Source organism: Trematomus bernacchii, unplaced genomic scaffold (genome assembly GCF_902827165.1).
Source record: "Trematomus bernacchii unplaced genomic scaffold, fTreBer1.1, whole genome shotgun sequence".
Classification (NCBI taxonomy): Eukaryota; Metazoa; Chordata; class Actinopteri; order Perciformes; family Nototheniidae; genus Trematomus; species Trematomus bernacchii.
This window is the reverse complement of record NW_022987585.1, coordinates 307,384-333,309: the sequence shown is the minus strand read 5'-3', so window position 1 is coordinate 333,309 and position 25,926 is coordinate 307,384. Positions and strand designations below refer to the sequence as shown.

The 25,926-nt window shown below is 38.9% G+C and overlaps 1 protein-coding gene across 1 annotated transcript in view; it reads right to left on the bottom strand.

Annotated features, from left to right (window-relative positions):
• Positions 1-10,002: 10,002 nt before the first annotated feature.
• slc4a5a (solute carrier family 4 member 5a) overlaps positions 10,003-25,926 on the bottom strand; it is a 57,692-nt gene continuing 41,768 nt past the window's right edge. Inside the window, 8 exon segments of the mRNA XM_034128340.1 lie at positions 10,003-10,168; positions 13,000-13,058; positions 14,488-14,721; positions 17,026-17,199; positions 18,982-19,050; positions 19,857-19,929; positions 21,657-21,835; positions 25,203-25,364. Coding sequence (XP_033984231.1) covers positions 10,003-10,168; positions 13,000-13,058; positions 14,488-14,721; positions 17,026-17,199; positions 18,982-19,050; positions 19,857-19,929; positions 21,657-21,835; positions 25,203-25,364 — 1,116 coding nt within the window.

The following is a 25,926-nucleotide window of genomic DNA, read 5'->3' as shown; positions in this document are numbered from 1 at the left end:
TAGAATCGAAGGGGGAGGCCCACACACACACTCATTGTAAAGAGAAAAGGTGGGGGCTGCGCGTTTACAACTGAAACTAGTTTTGCAGATTTTCTCCTTCTGGAGTTTGGAAATTAAAAATCCGTTTTATTGCTTATGGATTATCAGAAATCATTTCAAAGAAGGCACAGACACATAAGATGAACCTATGGATTAACTGCAGTATCGTTTTTTTATCGTGTAAATGCCATTGAAGACCAGTTTTGACCAAGGTAAGCCATGTTAGCGTTTCTAGCTACTTAGCTCCACATGTTATGATGTACGCTTTCGTTTATAGCGTCGCGAATGTTTATCACTGAGTGTTGAGGAGGGCACCGTTAGATTCAGTGTCTCCAGGACACCAAAAACGAGTGGTTGGTTGTGCATCTAGGATAAGTAATAAGGGAGTTATGAGTGAGTTTAAGTGCCGCTTTACGTTACATGTTTTCGCTCGTGGGTAATTCAGAGGCTGAGTGCTAGCATTGTGGGGTTTTTTTGAAAAAAAAAATTTAAAAGATCAGTTAGCTGAGTTTCTTCCCGTTACATGGATATAACACATTCATAGTTTTATTCAATATTAAGATTCCTTAGACGTTGTTTCCTGCAAATGACGCGTTTATCCGCCCGGTACCGGGCGGAAGGTGCGTAACAGGTTAAAATATTATTTTTTAGAATATCTTAGGCCTAGAATATCAGAGAGGGCCTAGAGGGCCCTGACGGCTCGCCACTGATCAGTAAGCAGTTCGAATTTTTAGCCTTTTTGCCACTTCTAAATATAGAAGTGGCAAAGGGTCAACAGGTCATGGTGGTGGGCTGTTACAGACCCCCCTCAGCTGTCAAGGACTCCTTGTCTTCGCTAGCAAATCTTTTATTGCAACTTGACTACAAGGAAATAGTGCTACTTGGAGATTTTAACTGGGACTGGTTAACTGCAGTATCAGAGGATTTAAAAAACCTTTGTATCTCTTTAAATGTTACTCAGATTATAGACAGTCCTACTCGCCCTAACATTAAGTACCCTATTAAATCCTCCCTAATTGATCTCATTCTAACTAATGTTCTCTATATATACTCATCTGTGGGAGTATTTGCGAATGATTTGAGTTACCACTGTGCTGTAGCCACAATTAGGGACACTAAGGTCCAAAAGGTTAAACCTCGTATTATTATTAAGAGAGACATAAAACATTTTGTGGAGCAGGGTTTTGTTCATGATCTGTTTGGTTTTGATTGGGGAATAATCGATCTGTGTGCTGATGTTGAAACTGCATGGTCTTATTTTTATCTTGGTTTTATGGAGATCATTGATAGACATGCACCCCTGCGTAAATTTAGAGTAAAGGGACGAGACAATCCTTGGTTTTCTGCTGAACTGTCCAGTCTCCTACATGAGAGAAACAAGGCCTGGGCAAAGGCTAGGAAATCAGGCTCAGAGGTAGAATGGCTGTGTTTTAGGCAGCTAAGAAATAGCTTCACTTCACAGGTCAAAAGTGCTAAGTCGAAGCAGGGGCGGACTGGGGGGAAAAAGTGGCCCGGGGATTAATTGACAGACAGGCCCACTTAATGCGCGGCATGTATCGGCCGGCCGATAGTATGTTACTTATTTTTATGTTATTTTGGACCATTATTCATATAGTAATCACATTACCTGAGCCCTTGAGTTGCCTAGAGCAAAATAGTTACAGCATATATTTAGTGATCTTTAACAGATCATTGATGCAATAACATTTGGACCAATTTGCCTGACTTGATACATGGAATAAAACATGGACGTAGGAAGCATCCTCAATGTGGGTGAGACAATTTAACAGGGGGTGTGGGCAGGTGGTGGACCTCACCTCCTCTAGGGGGATCCGGGGGCATGCTCCCCTGGGAAGATTTTTTTTTAAATGTTGAAGCTAAATGCATCAATCTGGTGCACTTTGAGAGCAAAATTAGGGACAACATCTATGGATACATCTCTCAACACCCATATGAAACAGAACTGTAAACAGATTGACTTTGTCTTTCAACATTTATTTGAACAGCAAATGGAGGCAAAAGTGACTGCACCCAAAACAATAAACTAGCTAACTAGCCTAAACTCAGTAACAGAATGTGGGCAACACGTTCTTCTCCACAGCCGCGCGACCTCTGTCACTTCCCCCTTTTCTATCCTACGGGTACAGCCACTCCCCCTGAACCCTGTTTCCGAAATGACTCGCTACAGGGTGTACTTTGAGGGTTTTTGACTCTGCAGACCGTTTACATGCATAAAAAGCTACATAACACACAAGGGGACGGGTAATAACCAGAAAAGCATGACATGAGACCTTTAAGATTGGTTAGCAGTAACGTTAGCAGTTGTTCATTCAGAGGTAGACTCCTTCAATTTCCTTGTAATCATTATGTTTTTTTATTTACAATTAAAATCTTTGAAACTTGAATAACCACAAATCATTACTTTGCACACTTAAAGGGATAGTTTGGATTTTTTAAACATAAGATGGCATTAGTTACTTGTATTGACATAGACATTAACTCAGGCAGGCAGTCAGAAATGTCCCTGCCAGCTGGTCAATTGTTAGGCAAAAATGAATAGCAGAACATGGGGTCAGGTAAGAAAAACATTTCAAGCCTCAACACAAAAAAATCATGAACCATTCACACGAGAACACAACATATATTGAGTAATTCTACTGCTTGATGCTCTTGTCCGAACTCTCTATATCTTGAAAATATTTTCTTTGTTAATTATGTGTATTACTATTCAGTGGAGCCGATTCCCATATCAAGCCACCGATAATCTTGAATAGAGGCGTAATATGTGAACTGGCTCCAGTGCGTAGTAATACACTGGCAATTTTCAACAAATGAAATAGTTCCAAGATATAGAAGGGTCTGATAGGAAAAACCAAGCAGCGGAATTACACTAAAAATAGTGTTCCTAATAGTTTACCATTCAGTCTCTGATCTTAAAATTGTTTTGATTTCAGGCGCTTCATTGGTATCAACCCAGAGAGAGGAACAAAGGCCATCCGGGGCAAGGTTGTCTCCAAGAAGATGGGTGTGATCGTCCAACCCTGTCTCCTAGAAATTACGTTCCCACAAAACTAAACTGCATTCTCAAATACGTTTCGCAAGAAACGTATTTCCTTCCACGTTACGTTTGTTATGAACATATCTTAAATACGTTTATTTTCTACATATCTTCTAGAAACCTATTTTCTCTCATATGACGTTTGTTATGAACGTATCTTAAATACGTTTGCCTTCTACCTATATTTGCCATTTCTTTTCTAGCTTATAATAATGATAATAGTCATTTATTAATATCATTTTAGAGCAAACTTATTTTCGCGCTGGCTGGCGGCTGACTTTTCAGTTGACCAAATCCGTTATTATGCTGGTTAATGCTTAATAATCACAATATTGTTTGTAGTCGTTTCATACAGCATTCTCAATTACGTTTAACAAGAAACGTCTTTTGTCCCACGTTATGTTTGTTCTGAACATATCTTAAATACGTTTGCTTTCTACCTATCTTTGACATTTCTTTTCTAGCTTATAATAATGATAATAGTCATTTATAAATATCATTTCAGAGCACACATTTGAAATCGACGATCTGGCTTGATATCCTATGGTTAAATTAAAATCAGTAGGCGAGGCTGTAATTTCGCCAGCTGCGAGGCAGAAAATAATAGTTTTAACATGCCAAAAAGCTGCTGTGTCGTTTATTGCACCTCAAACATTAAAACAAATCCAGAGTTACGTGTTTCTGTACTTCCTCTAAGAAGAAAGGACAGTATACAACAGAAGAGCTCTGTGGCTTCAGGCTGATCGCCGTTCAAATGACAGCTGGTTTCCCCAAAAGTGAGCAGGGCTGTAAAGTGACGTAGGAAAGATCCTCAGCTCGCTGATTGGATGTTTTAGCCGCAATGCACGTCGGGATATGGTGTTAATGCGATATGAAATCCGAAAAAAAATCAGAATTTAGGATGGCCGAAGACACTACACTACCCATAATCCCCAGCTATCGTTTGGGACTACAGTCCCGTTGACAAACCCCGTGATTAATCTTCAAGCTCTGGGATTGGATGTTGGAGTGGCAGTGCGCCAAGGTTACGCCGAGCGCCAAACAGCTCTTTGAAATGGAACGAAACCACGGCAGACTTTCCAAAACTGGACTCGAACGCCCCCCCAGAACTACAGATGCTGGCTATTGTGTTTCGCAACATGTTCTATGGCGTCTCTACTGGGAATTGTAGTTTTAAAAGACGTTTTCGTTTTTCCCAAAATTAGAAGTTGACAGTATTAAACTGTGTACAGCCCTGGAGGTTTAGGGGATAGGAAACAAATTGGTGTGTACAAATGTAAAACATGTAATTAATAAATGGGTGAAAATCGCTTGTGTCCATAATGGGAAGCATTAATATATACCCACATGCCAGCTCATTGTTACTTTGGAATTCTACTCCACTACAATTCAGAGGTTAACCTGGTATTTTTACTCCACTACATTTATTTGAGTTACTTTGCAGATTCTGATTAATGATGTGAAATATAAACAACCCTTAAAGCAGACTTTAGTTACACCTGAGTAAAATTCAGGGAAAGGTGATTGTCAAGTGCCAACAATCAGGAGAGATATTAGTTGCTGCTTGAGAAGACTAAACATTTATCTGCAGATCTCTATAAAGTATATTCATTACTCGTTATTCTCTACTAATAGTTAATTAAAGACTGTATATAATAGCTATTTTGCACATCCCTTTCAAGATTTTCTAAGGTTTATTGACATATCATATACACAACTATGTTGAAGTTATGCAATTAATGAAAAACTTGGGTCACAGGTTCCTCAACAGTGCATTACAAGACATCTATCAATATGTGTGTATACCTCCACCATTAAACTCAAATTCTGCACATGTCTTATACTATCTACATACATAAGAGTATAATTAATATATATATAATATCAGTTAAAATAAGTGCTTCAACACAGTTAACATTGCAGGAAAGCAATATATTAGACGCTAAGTACTTTGTCAGGCTTAATATTTATCTGTAGATAGATACCCCCAAAGCTTTTTTCTTATTTGAAAGAAAACCTAAAGTGTTCTTTAATGTGTTAATAAAGGTTAATTAGTTTGTCTGTTTTGCACATCCTCATATTAATATCAGGCACTAAACTGTTTTATTGTAGAGATCACTTACAGTATCTTCTTGATTTTTTATATTCTATATTTCTATCATTGACCTTCTACTTTCCCCCTATGAAAGTATGTACTCTTAATATTTTATTCATCAAATAACATTATTCAACAAAAATAACATTATTCAACAAAAATAATTAAATAACGTGCTTTAACCACTAGGCGGTGCACACAAGGTACACACAGCATACTAATAATAACTTTGTTAGTGTAGGACACTTATGTATGTATAACATCTGAAGATGTGTAGTTTTATTCATGTTTTTACATAATTGTACAGGATATTGCTATATTATTTCTCATGTTTACTTCTACACATTAATATCTGATTTGTAAAACATCACAGACAGAAAGGTATATCCGTCATTTAATGGTAAGCTATTGAAATTGTGATTCCATAGATGTGTCTCCCATCACCCAAATCCCCTGACTATTCTCTCAACTCAGTATTTACATTCTTATATTCAAAGAAAATCAGTAATATCTTTAAAAACTACAAGTCCTTTTCTATCAGCTGTGCACCGTTATGGTGTAAATATAACCTATCTACCAATTGGATCAAATATAAAAGTCAGCCGTATTAGTATTGATACTGCAAGGAGACGTATTTTGTGAAAAGAAATGTAAGATGTTGTTTAATTGTTGATATATTTATGATCCACGTCACGTATTCAGTTTCGGCGGCAGTTCTTCCTGTTTGTCCAGAAGTCTTCTCATCAGGGTTCTATAAATAAAGAACTATGGCAGATGTGTAATATTTAATGCAGCCGAACCGTGTATTACAATGCCGTTATGTGATGACTTTCAAAGAGAAAAGCAAGAACACTCGGAATAAAGTATTATTATTATTTTTTTTAATGTTTTCGGATTTCACATCGCATAAACACCATATCCCAACGTGCATTGCGGCTAAAACATCCAATCAGCGAGCTGAGGATCTTTCCTACGTCTGTTTCCGGTATTGTTCCTGTAATGAAAGTTCACATTTATGCTACATTGAAGGGTGGAATTGACTACACATCTTCAGAAACATAATTTGCTTCAGATATATACTGTAACTCATAGCAATATTGTAACCATTAAGAAAAGCCAACTGCATTAAAAACCCAGTTAACAAACACTAGGTAAAGTATTTTTCCTTCAGTAATGAAGATGTAATTCCAATGTAGACACACCTGGGGTCGCTGTTCAGTCTGTTACGCTGAGCCATGCATTGTCTGGAACGTAAAAGGGACGAAGAAGACAAAGTGAAGTGACGTACTTCCGGTTCAATGTGAAAACATTCCCAGTTAAACCATAGATATATATAAAAACATATGTTTATATATATCTATGAGTTAAATAACATAAACAAATCGCTTAATAAAAAGATAAAACACTGGCATGTAATTTACGTTTGGATTAAATAGAATGGTTTTGAATAATAGATGAGAGTAAAATCTACGTCACAGCCCCACCCACTTTTGGGGAAACCAACGCTGTCATTTGAACGGTGATCAAGCCTGAAGCCACAGAGCTCTTCTGCTGTCCTTAGAGGAAGTTTGAGGTGTTTGAGGTGCAATAAACGACACAGCAGCTTTTTGGCATGTTAAAACTCTGCCTCGCAGCTGGCGAAATTACAGCCTCGCCTACTGATTTTAATTTAACCATAGGATATCAAGCCCGATCGTCGATTTCAAATGTGTGCTCTAAAATGATATTAATAAATGACTATTATCATTATTATAAGCTAGAAAAGAAATGGCAAATATAGGTAGAAAGCAAACGTATTTAAGATATGTTCATAACAAACGTAACGTGGGACAAAAGACGTTTCTTGTTAAACGTAATTGAGAATGCTGTATGAAACGACTACAAACAATATTGTGATTATTAAGCATTAACCAGCATAATAACGGATTTGGTCAACTGAAAAGTCAGCCGCCAGCCAGCGCGAAAATAAGTTTGCTCTAAAATGATATTAATAAATGACTATTATCATTATTATAAGCTAGAAAAGAAATGGCAAATATAGGTAGAAGGCAAACGTATTTAAGATACGTTCATAACAAACGTCATATGAGAGAAAATAGGTTTCTAGAAGATATGTAGAAAATAAACGTATTTAAGATATGTTCATAACAAACGTAACGTGGAAGGAAATACGTTTCTTGCGAAACGTATTTGAGAATGCAGTTTAGTTTTGTGGGAACGTAATTTCTAGGAGACAGGGTTGGATCGTCCAGAAGAAGTCTGCCACAGTCAACACACACGTCTCCACACCACTGAACCAGAAGATTCCTCTTTGTATCAGGACTGTCCACACCCACCCAGAATCTTCCAGAAGTTAAGCATGCACCTACCCTGGTGGAACTTCATCTTGACAGTTTATCAGGTTGAGTTTCATTCAAAACGTATGAGTCATGTGTGTTTCTTCATTACATCGTGTAAAGCAAGTCTAGGCGAGTTTATTATTATATTATTACAAGTTTTTCCAAATCCTGCTGTGACTTTAGTCTTTTGTGTTGACGTGTAGGTGAGTTGTTGCGCTGCAGCTCCAGAAACGTAGCAAATATAGAAACACAAAAAGCATATTGGAAACCTATGATCAGCGTCGATAAGCTATTTGAAAATCAATAGGGGATCGATGAAGCTGATATTTCCTTGGCTCATCAGTGCTTTATATTATACAGCAGCCTCTACAGTCACCACTTTGACTTTTAATACTGCTTAGGTTGAGGATTGACCTTTATATATACTGTCTATAGCAGGGGGGTCCAAACTGTTTTCACTGAGGGTCACATACAGAAAAACATACGAAGGACTGGTCCACTCATAGAGGGGAGGTTTATTGCCTCATAAGTTAAAGTGGACCTATCATGCTATATTTGAATAATATAGTGTAGGACCATATAAGGCATATTTATACTTTTTCTTTTTCAAAATACCAAACAGATCATGCATTTTAACCATGCCTCATTTTGCTCAATTTGACATGTTTTAACTCTGGATTTGCAAGGGCAGATTCAGTGAGAACAGCACCATCTACTGGCCTGGCATATGTACTACAGCGTCTCCAGCGCTTTCGAACGGCAATGGCCGTGGCTGTCTCCTCCTGATTGGTGGAGTTGGCCCAATAGCCGTAGTGCCACCGTCCTGACGTCAGGACAGTGTTCAAATCTGGATCAGTTTTTATCAGATCCGTTGCAGCCCCTTTTTTAGAGATTTGGGTATGGAGGAAAATAGAGAGGGTTGTGTTTTCTGACACTTGGTGAGTTCCCTGGAACACCGGGGACACATATTCATGTAGAAAAGACGTACAAAAGTGCATTTTGCATGATAGGTCCCCTTTAAGTTATAAGTTAGCAAAATCAATCAAATATATAAATTATTCTTGATATTTGAAAATGCCAGCTCAAAGGGATTAATTGATTGCGTTGCAGCTCATTCCTTACAACAGGAGTCTCAGATTGTTTATAATAAGGGGAAATGTATCATGCTTTATCATGCTCTGTTGCCTCTTAGCATTTTTAACAAACTGTACGGTGTCCTTGGGTGTCATGAAAAGCGCCTAAAATGAAATGTATTATTATTTTATTATTAAATATGAAGAGTCTATTTAAAGCTGGTTATGGAAATAAGGTATTGGACTTTTTCTATCAACTAAGATTTGTTAGAAAAGGTTTTTAACTTTAAATGTCTACATTTATTTGAAAAGTGGGCTTACTAACACATGAATACTGCTGTCTGATATCTGTTTACATATATATTTAAGAAGTACAATATAAGACAAGCACACGTTTCAGGTGTGGGCCGTACTCAATTATACTTTTTGAATTTGCTGAGGGCCAATTAAACTAGGACCACGGGCCGCAGTTTGGACATCTCTGGTCTATGGGATTGACGTTAGCATCATTAGCGTAATTAGCTGTGATGAAGTGGGAAGTCGGCGTCATTTCAACAGGAAGTGACGTGCCGCTGTCTATTAAAAACTCCAACTAGGGTCAACATACCTCGCTAATAACCCAGCTGTGTTATTTCCCATCGAGAAGCCGCTGTTTTCAACACACAACAAACCACATGCTTTGGAGTAATGCCATTTTAATTACATAAATTATATATTTTCCATTTCTCTTTATTGACATATGCATCTAGGTGTGGTTTTGGATTATCATCTTCTCATAAAAGTACAAATATGAACCTGTGCGCTAAGGCTCGCATCGTAAATCCTTTTCAGCAACATCAGGACTTTTTGGTTGTTTCTTTTTGATCCAGGTTAATGTGTGACGAACTAAGGGGGAAACCAGGAAAGGAGAGGCACACTACAGCGAATCCAAACATATTCAAACACTAACATATAGAAGAAGACTTTACAACCTCCTGGTTATTATATCTGCTGCTAAAATGCTCGTTTTCACATTTCCTGCCTCAAAAATCTCTGTACACACAGGCTGATGTGAAGTTATCGCGTTGACATTTCAATATTCGGAGTACAAGTACATAAATAAATAGCTAATATGTATAAAGATAAATATGTTCACATTGAATATATAACCCTATACAGCACATACAGATATATATTTCCTCTGTTAATATGGCCATTTACATCATACACATTTTATATAATATTCAAAGCAGAGCTGCACCAATTTCAAAGCACGTTAAGCTTCTTCAGCTGTCCATTTTTTATTCCAGTTTTACTCCGTGTGTGTTTGCCCCCCCCTCGTTCTGTCCGTGGGTCAGCACTGGCTGCACCCACACACTAACACAAACACACACACACGACGTGGAGTCTCGAGGGGCCTCATAGCGTGGTCTCGCTGCTCATGTCTCGGGGCCGGCGGGGGTCGATGTCGGAGTCGTAGTCGGACTCCATCTCGATCTTGACCTGGGGCACCGGGCAGCCCATCCCTCGGCCAATAGGAACGGCCGGAGACGACGGGCAGGAGATCTTCAGGTGGAGGGTGATGCTGGGGAAGGGCAAGCTCCGGTTACCATACACACTCCCAAAACCAGAAACACTGCTTAGCTCCCGCACACATTAACCAGTTGTATCGAATGCACCCTAAAGGCTCTTTGAGCATGTTTTATCTCAGTGATTGTGCTGTTATGTTAAATGTTTGTTGGTCGTTGCATTGGTTGTTACATACCAGTGACTACTGACAATGTTTAACACTTTTAAATAAAATAGGGTATGCTTCTTCGCCGTACAGGTTAATGGTCCAAAGAGGGCCGAATTGCTGTTGATTACGTCAGCTTCCCATCCCCTGCTATAGTCATATCTGAATTGAACCGTTTGCTGTTTAAATCACTACATGTTTAAAACCAATTACTGAATGTCAAACCTGTGTTTCCAAAAGGAGAAATATAAACAGATAGGCGGGTAAGGTTTGGGGGATAAAATGCCATTCTAGGAAGGTTTAAAAGCAAGATCAAACATCCAAATCATTGACAACATGGCGCTAAAAGACAAATTCATATAAATCCAAAATCAGTTACACAGTCAATTCCAAACCATGCCTCTTTCAAAGCAATGCAGACATGATGAGTCTTTTAGATTCTCCCACAGAAAGGGAACAATGACGGTGGTTAAATGTCTGGATTAAAGAGAACATCCTCAGCAGCTGCACTTTCAATGCAAACATTTCCATGGAAAATGCCGCAGGTTTTCGGGGTTGACATTTGAGATGCAGGTGAGAGTGATTTTCAGCACATGGGAGGAAAAAGAAACAACCAAAACAACCTGTTGCATGTTGAGGAGGAAACAGGTGTACACAATCTGGCCTATTATAATACATCCTCTACATGTTCTATATAAACATCATGCTTAATATTCCACACTTTATTTGTATTGAAATGCCTCTAATCTAAACAGAAAGACACAAACTCTACAGCATGCACTTCAGAGTCTTCAAAATCTAATAACACACATCAGTGAAGATTTACCATATGCTGCGTGGTGTGTGCAACACATTGGACACAGGAAGAGCAGCAGGATTATAGTCATTATTAAAAACGTCACAATGATCTGCATTGCCTTAAAGTGCATGGAGAGGAGACTGAGCTGAGACAAGAGGGGGAGAAGTTATGAGAAATGATCCGTCTGCACGTGTGCCCCCACAAAATGTGCAAAATGTAAATGTATATGGAACATGTACGAAGAAGGGCAACACTTTCCATGAGTATAGTGCATTAAAAAAATGCTTTGAATGCATTATAATCTGATGATAGCACTGTAAAGAGTGAATAATGGATAAAAAGTACATATAGCACTTTTTTCTGATCTAATTTTATCAAAATACTTCATAATTTAAATACTTTTTTGAGAAAGCTGACAATTCTGTATCTTAATTCCTGCAGTTTTTATAAATTATCATTTTTAAATCATTGTTATAATGCATACAAATGTGATTATAATTCATTCTAAGTGGAAAAATATTTATAAAAAAATATATATTCATACAAACAAACGAAATAAGTGAAAAAATATCATTTAATCTAAAATGTATTTTGATAATAAAATGCTTTAAAGGGGACCTATCATGCAAAATGCACTTTTGTACGTCTTTTATACATGAATATGTGTCCCCGGTGTTCCAGGGAACTCACCAAGTGTCAGAAAACACAACCCTCTCTATTTTCCTCCATACCCAAATCTCTAAAAAAGGGGCTGCAACGGATCTGATAAAAACTGATCCAGATTTGAACACTGTCCTGACGTCAGGACGGTGGCGCTACGGCTATTGGGCCAACTCCACCAATCAGGAGGAGACAGCCACGGCCATTGCTGTTCAAAAGCGCTGGAGACGCTGTAGTACATATGCCAGGCCTGTAGGTGGTGCTGTTCTCACAGAATCAACCCTTGCAAAAACAGAGCTAACATTTTTCAAATTGAGCAAAATGAGGCATGGCTAAAATGCATGATCTGTTTGGTATTTTGAAAAAAAAAAAGTATAAATATGCCTTATATAGGTATGGCCCTACACTATATTATTCAAATATAGCATGATAGGTCCACTTTAAGTATTACATTAAATGATCCTATAAGCATATTATAACCAATTATAAGTATGTTTTAATGCATTATAGATGTAAACGTCAAAGAAAGTGTTACCGGAAGAAGTTACAACCCTCCTGGTGAGAGGACGTGCCATAACATTCATTTGGATTAAACAGCACAGAAAACAGGAGGGTTTATCGTTGGTTATCATGGGGAAGAGCACCTTAGTTTAATGCAATGCAACACCATGTCAGAAGCTTTTATGGACCTCTTAGTGTCCCTCTGGTCGTTTAAATATTTAGTCTTCAGATAAGCTGTTAAATACGTGTCTAGGTTTGTGCATTTTAATAGGTCAGTTCACACAAATTACAAAACGTTTTTCACACATTTCTGCTGCAACCTCATAACTATGGAGGTAATCCAGTAGAAGTCATTTAAAAATAATTCACCAGCATGTGTCTGTGCAGGAAGAGAGTGTCACTGACTCTGGAGAGGTCACAGAAATATACTTGTAAAAATAATTTAATGGTTATGAAATCATTAAACGCCCTGTGTGTATGTTAGAGGGCCCTGTGTGTGTGTGTGTGTGTGTGTGTGTGTGTGTGTGTGTGTGTGTGTGTGTGTGTGTGTGTGTGTGTGTGTGTGTGTGTGTGTGTGTGTGTGTGTGTGTGTGTGTGTGTGTGTGTGTGTCAGAGGGCCCTGTGTGTGGCAGCAGGCTGGCATTGCGCCCCCCACTGAGCCTCGTTCTCCTCGGGGTGCACCAGGTCTTTGTAGGGGATGTGCAGTTTGAGGACACAGTACCTGCGGTCCAGGTCCGAGTCCGGGCTCGGGCAGTGGTTGGAGTACCCGCGGTACTTTTCCTGTGTGCAAAACAAACACAACGTAAAGACACAGGTCGAAGCTCCAAAGTGTTTTTTTGTGGAGTGAAATGACCCAGAAGAGCTGTCTGAACTATCTAGGTGACAGGAGAGGAGCTGGAGTAAAGTGCTCCTTCACATCTGTCCGTTATCCCATGATGTGTCGGAGATTATGAAAACACCATAGTTTGATCCTTTGGTGAACATAGATGCAATCGCTCAATTTTTTGAAGAAATTAATATAGAAATACTAACATAGATAAGGTAAAGATTACATCATATGTTTATTTCAAACAAAGATATTTTATTGATGCCCAGGGGACGATGGATATTGTGCTCCATTTATAGAATACATTAACAGTAATGTGCAGATTTAGTCTCGTGAGAAATGTATTAGTCCGCTACTGAAACCTCTTTAATGTTTAAATTCATCGGAATCATTTTGATTGAGATACTTCATTTGAAAATGCTGGTTAGATCATTTCAGTTTCTATTCTTTTTATCTGTGCACTGGATTGTTTTTGCAACATGTCCGACCTCCTCTGGAGCTTCTTCTCAGCACCCTGCGAGCTCAGACAGAATCTGGATGTCATGCTACTGAACTATATCCAATTCTCTGCAGGACGTTTCAACTCCAACCTTATTTCCCTGAGGGGGGGTTTATCTTGCAGCAAAGTAAAATAAATAGACCACAGAGAAAAATACACAGACTCACTCCAATATAAAACACATGAAATACATGCGTATGCCATCGCAAAACACATTACGGTGTTCTTACGGTGGGTTCAAATGGTATATGGAGGGTAACGGTGGTACTATGTTGGGTTAAGGTCGTATTTAGAGGGGTACGGTTGTTTTTGGTGGGTATATGTATAGTATTTTGATGCTTAAGATAAGATAGGACTTTATTTATCCCAAAGGAAATTGATGTGCCAGAGTTACACAAATACAATAAACACAGCAGCATAATAATAATAATAAAACGTATTATTATTATATTATTATTTAGAGTCATTGCGTGCCTATTGATTTGAACACGATCCGTGTATCCATCATTTCCTGGTCTTCTCTAAAGAAGAGGGACCAATGAAAACGTTGTCATGTTGCCGTTGTTCAGCATGGAAACATTCATTAGCTAACAATGACATTATTGTTCTATTAATATAAAGGGAGGTCAGGTACTCTTTAAAACAGCTGCTAGTTATGGGTACTTTTTACTGAAGTACATTTCAAAGTTCTTTACTTTTACTTGAGTAAAGAAGTTTAGTCAGTACTTCTACTTTTACCAGAGTATTTTTAAACACGAGTATCTGTACTTCTACTTGAGTGAAGTGTGTACTTTTGCCCTCTCTGTGATACAAGGCAGTACAGCCCCAGCTCTGCAGTGACTCCATGTCTCCTGCAGGGGGCAGCAGAGGCTCAAGTTTCTCACCTCCTCTTCCTCCTCCTCCTCTTCCTCCTCCTCGCTGTCCTCCTGTTTGGGCTTCTTCTTCTCCTTCCCCTTCTTCTTCTTCTTCTTCTTGTCCTCGTCTTTCCCCTTTTTCTTCTTGTCGTCCTCCTTCTTCTTCTCGTCGTCTTTCCCTGGCAGGAGGTCGTCTATCCAGGCCAGATCGTGCTGAGAGAAGACCATGTCCAGCATCTTCCGGACCAGCAGCAGACCCAGGATCTGCACCGGGGACAGAAAAGATATGTTTTAAATAAACACACTAATAATAATAATTTTTAACAAAAAAAAAACATTACAACAAATAATAATTAAAACGTATAAAATAGATTTGTTGAAATAATAATAATTATACATTTAATTATATAGCGCTTTTTTAAATACTCAAAGAGTTCACGAGCAGAGGTATCAGAATAATTAATCATTACAATAAAACAATTATAATCTGTCTTTTCTATTTGTATATTTTGCTGCAAATGTCAATTTTGTCAAATGTCAAACACAGATGCAAAATTCAGAATTTGGGATGAATAAATTATGTCTACCATTTTACTATAATAAACAATAAACAATATGTATATTCCAGAATATAACCAATAGTATAATTTTTAACAAGTTATAATAGAAAACTGAAAATGGTCCAAAAGGACTTAAGGTGTCTTAAGGAATTAGATTATTTCTGTTTCTGTTCTTTTATCTGTGGACTGGATTGTTTTTTGCAACATGTCCGACCTCCTCTGGAGCTTCTTCTCAGCATCCTGCGAGCTCGGACAGAATCTGGATATCATGCTACCGAACTATATCCAATTCTCTGCAGGACGTTTCAACTCCAACCTTATTTCCCTGAGGGGGGGTTTATCTTGCAGCAAAGTAAAAGAAATAGACCACAGAGAAAAATACACAGACTCACTCCAATATAAAACACATGAAATACATGCGTATGCCATCGCAAAACACATTACTGTGGTATTACTGTGGGTTCAAATGGTAAATGGAGGGTAACGGTGGTATACTATGTTCGGTTAAGGTCGTATTTCGAGGGGTAAGGTGTTTTTTTGGTGGATAAAAGGTATAATTTTTAGGCTTAATGTTGGTATTCTAGTTGATAACAGTTGTATTTAGTAGGTCAAGAAAGATTTTGGTGGAGTCAGGTTTTATTCGGAGAGGAAAAAGTGGAATGTTGGTGGGTTAAGGTAGTATTATGGAGAATTAAGGTGGATTTTGGAGGGTTAAGGTGGAATTTTGCTTGGTTAAAGTGGTATTTGTAGAGTTAGTGTGGTATTTTGGTGGTTAAGGTGGTATTTGTAGGGTTGAGGTGGTATTTTATTCAATTAAAGTGGTATTATGGTAGGTTAAGGTGTAATTTCTGTGGGTTAAATTGGTATTTGTGGGGTTAACGCACGATTATAGTGGGTTATGGTGAATTTTGGAGGGTTAAAGTGGAATTTTGGTGCGTTAAAGTGGTATTTGGAGGGTTGGGGTGGTATTTTAGTGGGTTATGGTGGGATTATGGTGGGTTGAGGTGGGGTTATGGTGGGTTGAGGTGGTATTTTATTTAGTTAAAGTGGTATTATGGTGGGCTAAGGTGTAATTTTGGTCAGTTAAATTGGTATTTGGAGGGTTAATGTGGTAGTATGGTGGGTTAAAATGGTATATGGAGGGTTAAGGTCGTATGTGGAGGGGTAGGGTTGGTTTTTGGTGGGAAAAAGGTATCATTTTGAGGCTTATTGTTGGTATTCTAGTTGATTGCAGTTGTATTTAGTAGGTCAAGAAAGATTTTGGTGGAGTCCGATGTTATTTGGAGAGGAAAAAGTGGAATGTTGGTGGGTTAAAGTGAAACTAGGAGGGTTAAGGTAGTATTATGGAAAATTAAGGTGGATTTTGGAGGGCTAAGGTGGAATTTTGCTGAGTTGAAGTGGTATTTGTAGAGTTAAGGTGGTATTTTGGTGGGTTAAGGTGGTATTTGTAGGGTTGAGGTGGTATTTTATTCAGTTAAAGTGTAATTTTGGTGGGTTAAATTGGTATTTGAGGGATTAAAGCGAGATTATGGTGAATTTTGGAGAGTTAAAGTGGAATTTTGATGCGTTAAAGTGGTATTTGTAGAGTTTAATGTGATATTTTGGAGGATATTTTGGTGGTATTTGAAGGTTTAGGATGGTGTTTTGGTGGATAAAGGTGGTATTTCAATGCTGGTATTAGGTTTAATATGATATTTGATTTGGTGGTATTTTAGTTGGTTAAGTTGTTTTTGGTTGGTAAGGTGGTATTTCTATGCGATAAGATGGAATTTTGGAGGATATATTGGTGAGTAATTGTGGTATTTGGAGGTTTAGGACGGTGTTTTTGTTGGTAAAGGTGGTATTTTTGGGAGTCAAGGTAGTATTATGTTCGGTTAAGGTAGTATTTTGAAGAATTAACGCACACCAGTGGACCTGTTTTTAGTGAAACATAATTTCCTCTTAGATATAATACGGCATTCACCGAAAGCTATACGTTTGTAAATGTAAGAATTGCATTCCCACGTACCATAACGGGGAAGATGATGGCCAGGAACGTGGATTTGAGGGTCCAGAGCACGGCCAGACATAAGATCTGGACCAGCGTGAAGAGGTGGACCTTCCTCAGAGGGACGTGGCGCAGGAAGGGGAAGTCCGGCTGGTGTTTGGACGGCATCATGTACAACTTGATCCTGTCCCAGAACTGAGCAGCACCAGGAGACAAAGAGGACACATTACTGACATGCAGACCTCAAAATACACAAATAAAAAATACATTTGACATCTATTTACCTTTGGTTAGACCCTCCTAATTTTGTTACACTCTGCTTGCATTATGTAATGACAATAAAGTAATCTAATCTAAAAGTGTACATCTACTGTAATATTCAAATCAATGCATTACAATACCAGTACAGAGCAACTGATAAACACTGTACAATGAACTGTGATAGGGAATGCAGGAAAACTTGCAAAAAAATCATCAGAATTGCTAATTTATGCAGATTCTTTCCAGGGAATAAGCATCAGAGATTATCTGTCCTCGTGTTTTTTAGGAACCTTATGCAATACCCTATCTGTATTATGAATGTATTTCACATTTTAAACAATCATACATACTTAATAGACTTTTTGTTATGCATTACAACGAGCGAGAGATCTACATGTATGATTTTCTTTCAATCTGAAACTTAAAAATAATACCAATTCCATTTAGTTTTCTTTAAAGAAATCAGGGGACAACATTTTGCACCGTTTACCAGCCATAGACTAGTAAAAAAATGCAAAGTGAGCTGTCAAAAAAACAATGCAAATCTCGTTAAAATGCTGGTAAATTCATGTCAGATATTTTTATTTTTAAACAGTCATGAGATAATGCAATACCACGACCTGTACCTAAAACAAAACCTACCAAAAATCACTAAACAAAGTTAAACCCTAATCCTAATTTGCAGGAAGTTGCACCCTGCACAGAAAGTTATACCGTCTGCTTTCTCACTCACCTATTTTCTACATTAACATTCCTTAGTCACCTGGTAGTCACACCCTGTCTCTCTCTCTCACTCTGTTACACCCATCAGCTCCATTAGTATATAGGCCCACTTCACTTTCACTTCAGTGCCAGATCTACTTTGCAGCATGCCAGTCTTTCCCGCACTACCCTCCAGATTGCTCTCCCGGCTTCGACCCTGCCTGTCCCTGACCAGCCTGCCTCGCCTGTTTCCTGACCCTGCCTGTCCCTGACCAGCCTGCCTCGCCTGTTTCCTGACCCTGCCTGTACCCGGACTATTCTGCCTCGCCTGCTCCCTGACCCGGTCTGTACCATCGTCTCCCGTCTTGCTTTCTCCTGGAACCCTCGCCTGTCCCCGACCAGCCCTTTGCCGACTATCTGCCGTTTCGTCTCCTACCAGCCTATTGCCTTAAATAAAGCTGGTTACCGACTATCCCTGGTTTCCCGTGTGTTGCATTTTGGTTCTCAGCTCGTTTGTGACACCGACTGTATTTAGATAAAAACTCTGCTGTGGATATTTATTATCACAAACCTACATTGACACATTTTATATCTACAGTTTATGTATTAATATCTTATTTGCACTTTTACAACATGTGGGGGCTTATAACAGCTCTTCCTATGATTGTGTTTTCTCGGCTCTCTGCTTGTTTGTTTGTTTGGCAGCTCTAAATAAACCGATTCCCACCTGCCTCTCGTCGGATATATCTGCAATAAGGAAGAAGTGCAGCTTAAAGTGTAGAAGCCCACGTCATATTCTTTCAGATTTCTGTACGTTGTTATCCCTGTATCATCTGAATACTGACCTGTGTTTATTTACACAGTGGTTGTACACTGTATCTGCCACCTAGACTGACCGTTTTATGTATGTGTAATGTTCGTTATATTTGAAAACTTCAATACAAATATTGTTTAAAAAAAGATCTCCAGCTACAATAATTCGATTTATCTTGAAAAACGACATTAACAGCGTACCTGGATCCCACTGAGAGACGCCACGCCCATGTAGAGGAAGACGCCGTAGAGCACGGGCATCGGGATGTACTGTGAGCGGAAAAAACAACATGTGAGATTATTAACTTAAAGGTCCCCTATTATACTGTTTTTCATCAATATATCACAGGTCTCAGATATATACAGAACCTGTCTCTGATTGGCTGAAACACCAAACAGATCATTGCAGCATTACCCATAATCCCCTCTGTTTCAGCCCTGTTTCAAAAGTGCTGATTCTCTGTCTGTTACTTTAGATGAAAATAAGGAGCCCCTCCCCACGCCCCTCTGAGAGAGATTTGGTTAAAAAGAACTCAATGGTGCTCTAGGAGGAGATTCAGGTGATAAGGGGGGGGGGGGGGGGTTACCTTGGTTGCTGATGGTTACACAAGACAAAACATCGTTATGACATCATAAAGGGGCCAAAATCTGATCAGCTCATTTTCAGACAGGTTTTTATAAAAATGGATCAGGACAAAAAGAGAGAGAATCTTTGTTCCTGAAACTTTCAGAGTCTCTTTCCACAGAGGGGACACATGTTGATGTAGAAGAGACATGAAGAAGAGGGGACACATGTTGATGTAGAAGAGACATGAAGAAGAGGGGACACATGTTGATGTAGAAGAGACATGAAGAAGAGGGGACACATGTTGATGTAGAAGAGACATGAAGAAGAGGGGACACATGTTGATGTAGAAGAGACATGAAGAAGAGGGGACACATGTTGATGTAGAAGAGACATGAGGAAGAGGGGACACATGTTGATGTAGAAGAGACATGAAGAAGTGGATTTTGCATAATAGGTGACCTCTAAGTAAAAGTAGTATCAAACAGGTGTTATTATCAAAGTTTCATACCTTGAGTACAGGAGCGAGGAAGATGGAGACTCCGGTGAGGCAGAACACCAGAATGCCCGTCATTCTTTGTTCTCTGTTTATTAAAAAAGTAAAAGTATAATTGCAGTCAAATAGTCTTTATAGCGGGGCTTTTTAAGCATTTTACATCCTATGCCATTGTCTCTCTTAAGTCCTGATGAATTCTCCTCTAAACCTTTAATACTGTTACTCGTACCGGATGTGTATTTTGTAAATTGAAATGTCTGTCATTTCTTTTCTTATCTTTCATATTTTGATGCATGATCCCTAATTGATATCAAGCCATGTTTGGCTCTTAACTTTTGCTCTAACAATGTAAATGTTCCCCCCTGTTGGACGAATATAGGTATTCTGATTCTGAAGTGGTTGGGAAAAGACATACACTACAAATATCGTCTAATATCAAGTCAGAATATTCTTTACACTTGATATGAGATGTAAAAATGCAGTGAGATATAGGGTATTGCTTTTGGACAATGCATCTTAAAGTATCTTAAAGTGGACCTATCATGCTATATTTGAATAATATAGTGTAGGACCATACCTATATAAGGCATATTTATACTTTTTTTTTTTCAAAATACCAAACAGATCATGCATTTTAGCCATGCCTCATTTTGCTCAATTTGAACTTTTTTAGATCTGTTTTTGCAAGGGCAGATTCAGTGAGAACAGCACCACCTACAGGCCTGGCATATGTACTACAGCGTCTCCAGCACTTTCGAACAGCAATGGCCGTGGCTGTCTCCTCCTGATTGGTGGAGTTGGCCCAATAGCCGTAGCGCCACCGTCCTGACGTCAGGACAGTGTTCAAATCTGGATCAGTTTTTATCAGATCCGTTGCAGCCCCTTTTTTAGAGATTTGGGTATGGAGGAAAATAGAGAGGGTTGTGTTTTCTGACACTTGGTGAGTTCCCTGGAACACCGGGGACACATATTCATGTAGAAAAGACGTACAAAAGTGCATTTTGCATGATAGGTCCCCTTTAAACCAAAGACCCTTGAAAACCACTTATTTTGAGTTGTATCTGAGATTAAATATTTTACTTTTACTTTTTAATGGTAAATCACAAACTAACATCAGATTGCAGAAATCTTTTGAGCGTTTGTGGCTTATTTTGTAACATCACTTCCTTATTCTGGTAAAATATAATTCAAAATAAGTTTCCCTAGCTAATTACAAGATCACAATTATCTAAATATCCCATCTTTTACAAGAAATCTTCTGTAGAAAATCTTTACTTGTTCTAATAGAATATATTTGTACTTATTACAAGCAAAAACACCTCAATAATAATAATAATAATAGATTATATTTGTATAGCGCCTTTCAAGGGACCCAAGGCCGCTTTACTTGCCGCTTTACTTGCTGTGTACAAACAATAAAAAAAACATGTTTTCATAGTTTTTTTACCTGTTTTTACTGATTTTACAACACAAGACTTCCTTATGCTGGTAAAATATAATTCAAAATAAGTTTCCCCAGCTAATTACAAGATCACAATTATCTAAATATCCCTTCTTTTACAATAAATCTTCCGTAGCAAATTATCCATTTGTTCTAATAGAAGATATTTGTACTTATTACAAGCAAAAACACCTTTATAATAATAATAGATTATATTTTTATAGCGCCTTTCAAGGGAACCAAGGCCGCTTTACATGCTGTGAACAAACAATTAAAAAAACCCTGTTTTCATTGTTTTCTTACTGATTTGTTTGTACCATTCGTCCGCAGACTGTGTCTCTAATAAAGTTGTATCTGTGTGTTGTTGCACCCACCTGACCCCGAGGAACTGCGGCTGCTCTCCCGGCGCGCTGGACGCACTCTCCATCTTCAGAGAGTCGATGTGGGCGATGGAGATGACGGTGGCCGCCACGTACCAGGGGAGACCCAGGAAGGAGCAGACGGCCATCAGGACCCCCACCCAGAACAGGTCCAGGTGGTAGCCACAGCCTTTCTGCAAGGGGGGGGGGGGAGGGGTTATTGTGTTGTTATCAGAGGTGGGAAGTAGTGGAGTACAAATACTTCGTTACTCTACTTAAGTACATTTTTCTGGTATCAGTACTTATTTTTTTATTTTTTTTCTGACGACTTTTTACTTTGACTTCTTACATTTTGAACACAAATACCTGTACTTTCTACTTCTTACATGTTGAACTCAAATACCTGTACTTTCTACTTCTTACATTTTGAACACAAATACCTGTACTTTCTACTTCTTACATGTTGAACACAAATACCTGTACTTTCTACTTCTTACATGTTGAACTCAAATACCTGTACTTTCTACTTCTTACATGTTGAACTCAAATACCTGTACTTTCTACTTCTTACATTTTGAACACAAATACCTGTACTTTCTACTTCTTACATGTTGAACACAAATACCTGTACTTTCTACTTCTTACATGTTGAACACAAATACCTGTACTTTCTACTTCTTACATGTTGAACACAAATACCTGTACTTTCTACTTCTTACATGTTGAACCCAAATACCTGTACTTTCTACTTCTTACATGTTGAACACAAATACCTGTACTTTCTACTTCTTACATGTTGAACCCAAATACCTGTACTTTCTACTTCTTACATGTTGAACACAAATACCTGTACTTTCTACTTCTCACATGTTGAACACAAATACCTGTACTTTCTACTTCTTACATGTTGAACTCAAATACCTGTACTTTCTACTTCTTACATGTTGAACTCAAATACCTGTACTTTCTACTTCTTACATTTTGAACACAAATACCTGTACTTTCTACTTCTTACATGTTGAACACAAATACCTGTACTTTCTACTTCTTACATGTTGAACTCAAATACCTGTACTTTCTACTTCTTACATGTTGAACTCAAATACCTGTACTTTCTACTTCTTACATTTTGAACACAAATACCTGTACTTTCTACTTCTTACATGTTGAACACAAATACCTGTACTTTCTACTTCTTACATGTTGAACACAAATACCTGTACTTTCTACTTCTTACATGTTGAACACAAATACCTGTACTTTCTACTTCTTACATGTTGAACCCAAATACCTGTACTTTCTACTTCTTACATGTTGAACACAAATACCTGTACTTTCTACTTCTTACATGTTGAACCCAAATACCTGTACTTTCTACTTCTTACATGTTGAACACAAATACCTGTACTTTCTACTTCTTACATGTTGAACCCAAATACCTGTACTTTCTACTTCTTACATGTTGAACCCAAATACCTGTACTTTCTACTTCTTACATGTTGAACACAAATACCTGTACTTTCTACTTCTTACATGTTGAACACAAATACCTGTACTTTCTACTTCTCACATGTTGAACACAAATACCTGTACTTTCTACTTCTTACATGTTGAACTCAAATACCTGTACTTTCTACTTCTTACATGTTGAACACAAATACCTGTACTTTCTACTTCTTACATGTTGAACACAAATACCTGTACTTTCTACTTCTTACATGTTGAACACAAATACCTGTACTTTCTACTTCTTACATGTTGAACCCAAATACCTGTACTTTCTACTTCTTACATGTTGAACCCAAATACCTGTACTTTCTACTTCTTACATGTTGAACACAAATACCTGTACTTTCTACTTCTTACATGTTGAACACAAATACCTGTACTTTCTACTTCTCACATGTTGAACACAAATACCTGTACTTTCTACTTCTTACATGTTGAACTCAAATACCTGTACTTTCTACTTCTTACATGTTGAACACAAATACCTGTACTTTCTACTTCTTACATTTTCCAAACAGGCTGGTTTCTTTAGTTTGAATGTGTGTTTGGTGGCGTGATCATTATTATTTGGAGTCATTGCGTGCCTATTGATTTGAACATGATCCGTGTATCCATCATTTCCTGGTGGTTCCTGAGGTTAACTTGTTTTTCCAAATGTCAGCATGTGGACCTTTGTTTCCCCTTCTGGCAGAGAGAGTTTTTATAAACTTTCCTCATGACCTTTAGTCTGCAGTCCGACCGGCCGCTGTGCTTTGGTTCTTTCCGTAGTTTGATAGCTGAACCATTCACACCAAGACGCTGAATCGAAGTCAACCAAACAAAGTGCAAACTATCAGAGGTGGCAAAAGTACACACATCCTTTACTCAAGTAGAAGTACAGATACTCGTGTTTAAAAATACTCTGGTGAAAGTAGAAGTACTGACTAAACTTCTTTACTCAAGTAAAAGTAAAGAGGGCTTTGAAATGTACTTCAGTAAAAAGTACCCATAACTAGCAGCTGTTTTAAAGAGTACCTGACCTCCCTTTATATTAATAGAACAATAATGTCATTGTTAGCTATTGAATGTTTCCATGCTGAACAACGGCAACATGACAACGTTTTCATTGGTCCCTCTTCTTTAGAGAAGACCAGGAAATGATGGATACACGGATCGTGTTCAAATCAATAGGCACGCAATAGGCGCTTTCACACCGGAGTACTTTTCCCAGTATAGTTCCGATAGTTCTTGAAATGTTGCGTTCACACCAAAAAAACTAGAACTTAGTTCATGAGAACCTTTTCACCCCCTTTTTAGTCCCTGCTAGAGAGCAGGTACTTTCCTGGGAGAAAAAGGTTCCCATTTCTGATTGGCTGGGCGAATTGCAAACCACGCCCCGTAAAAGTCCGAAAAGTTTTGTGAAGCCGCCATTGTATTTGCTGGCATTAGCATTATTAGCATTAGCCCAGCGCACAAATGCAGAGAGACTAACTTATGGCAACACAAAAGAAAACATGGGAGCGGTGGAGTGATGAGGAGGTGTCGGCGTTCTGGCGATTTACTCGGAAGGCTTCAGTAGAAGCTGCTGGGAGTCCCAGCAGCTTCTACTGAAGCCAGTCCCTAACTCCGGGGACTTCCGGCGGCAGTACACGCCGTGAAGTGGTTTGCGGCCTGCCAGTAAACCCAAAGCCGAAGAAGAAGAAGAAGAAGAAGAAGAAGAAGTGACGTCAGCGGCTTCATTTGCCTAATCCTCCCTCAGGGACTTATTCCGGTGTGAACGCGATCTGCTCTTTAGTTCATCAGAACTAAAGAGTTCTGATGAACTAAGTTCTGATGAACTAAGTACGGCAAAGTACTTGGTGTGAAAGCGCCTAATGACTCTAAATAATAATGATCACGCCACCAAACACAGATTAAAACTAAAGTAACCAGCCTGTTTTGAAAATGTAAGAAGTAGAAAGTAAAAAGAAGAATACCAGAAAAATGTACTTAAGTAAAGTAACAAAGTATTTGTACTCCACTACTTCCCACAGTAATGCCATTGAATGCATCATCAGGATGTAATATTCCCACCTTGAGTTTGTTCTCCTTCCTGTTGACGATGACGGCGCTGATCTGCTGGTCCATGAAGATGAGGATGGTGACGAGCAGCGCTGGAACGAAGCTCGCCACGTAGACCCACCACGGGTTCTTCCCAAACGGCATCACCAGCCAGCCTCGGCCCGGACGAGTCGGCTGGAGGCAGAAGAGAGAGGCGATACATATCTTATATCTGATATTTACACTGTGTGTGTGTGTGTGTGTGTGTGTGTGTGTGTGTGTGTGTGTGTGTGTGAGCGTGCGTGAGTGTGTGTGTGTGTGTGTGTGTGTGTGTGTGTGTGTGGAGAGCGTGCGTGAGTGTGTGTGTGTGTGTGTGTGAACATGCGTGTGTGTGTGTGTGTGTGTGTGTGTGAGCGTGCGTGAGTGTGTGTGTGTGTGTGTGAGCGTGCGTGAGTGTGTGTGTGTGTGTGTGAGAGCGTGCGTGAGTGTGTGTGTGTGTGTGTGTGTGTGTGTGTGTGAGCATGCGTGAGTGTGTGTGTGTGTGTGAGAGCGTGCGTGAGTGTGTGTGGTGTGTGTGTGTGTGTGTGTGTGTGTGTGTGTGTGTGTGTGTGTGTGTGTGTGTGTGTGTGTGTGTGTGAGTGTTTGTGTGTGCGTGAGTGAGTGAGTGAGTGTGTGTGCGTGAGTGAGTGTGTGTGTGTGTGTGTGTGTGTGAGTGTGTGTGTGTGTGTGTGAGCGTGCGTGAGTGTGTGTGTGAGTG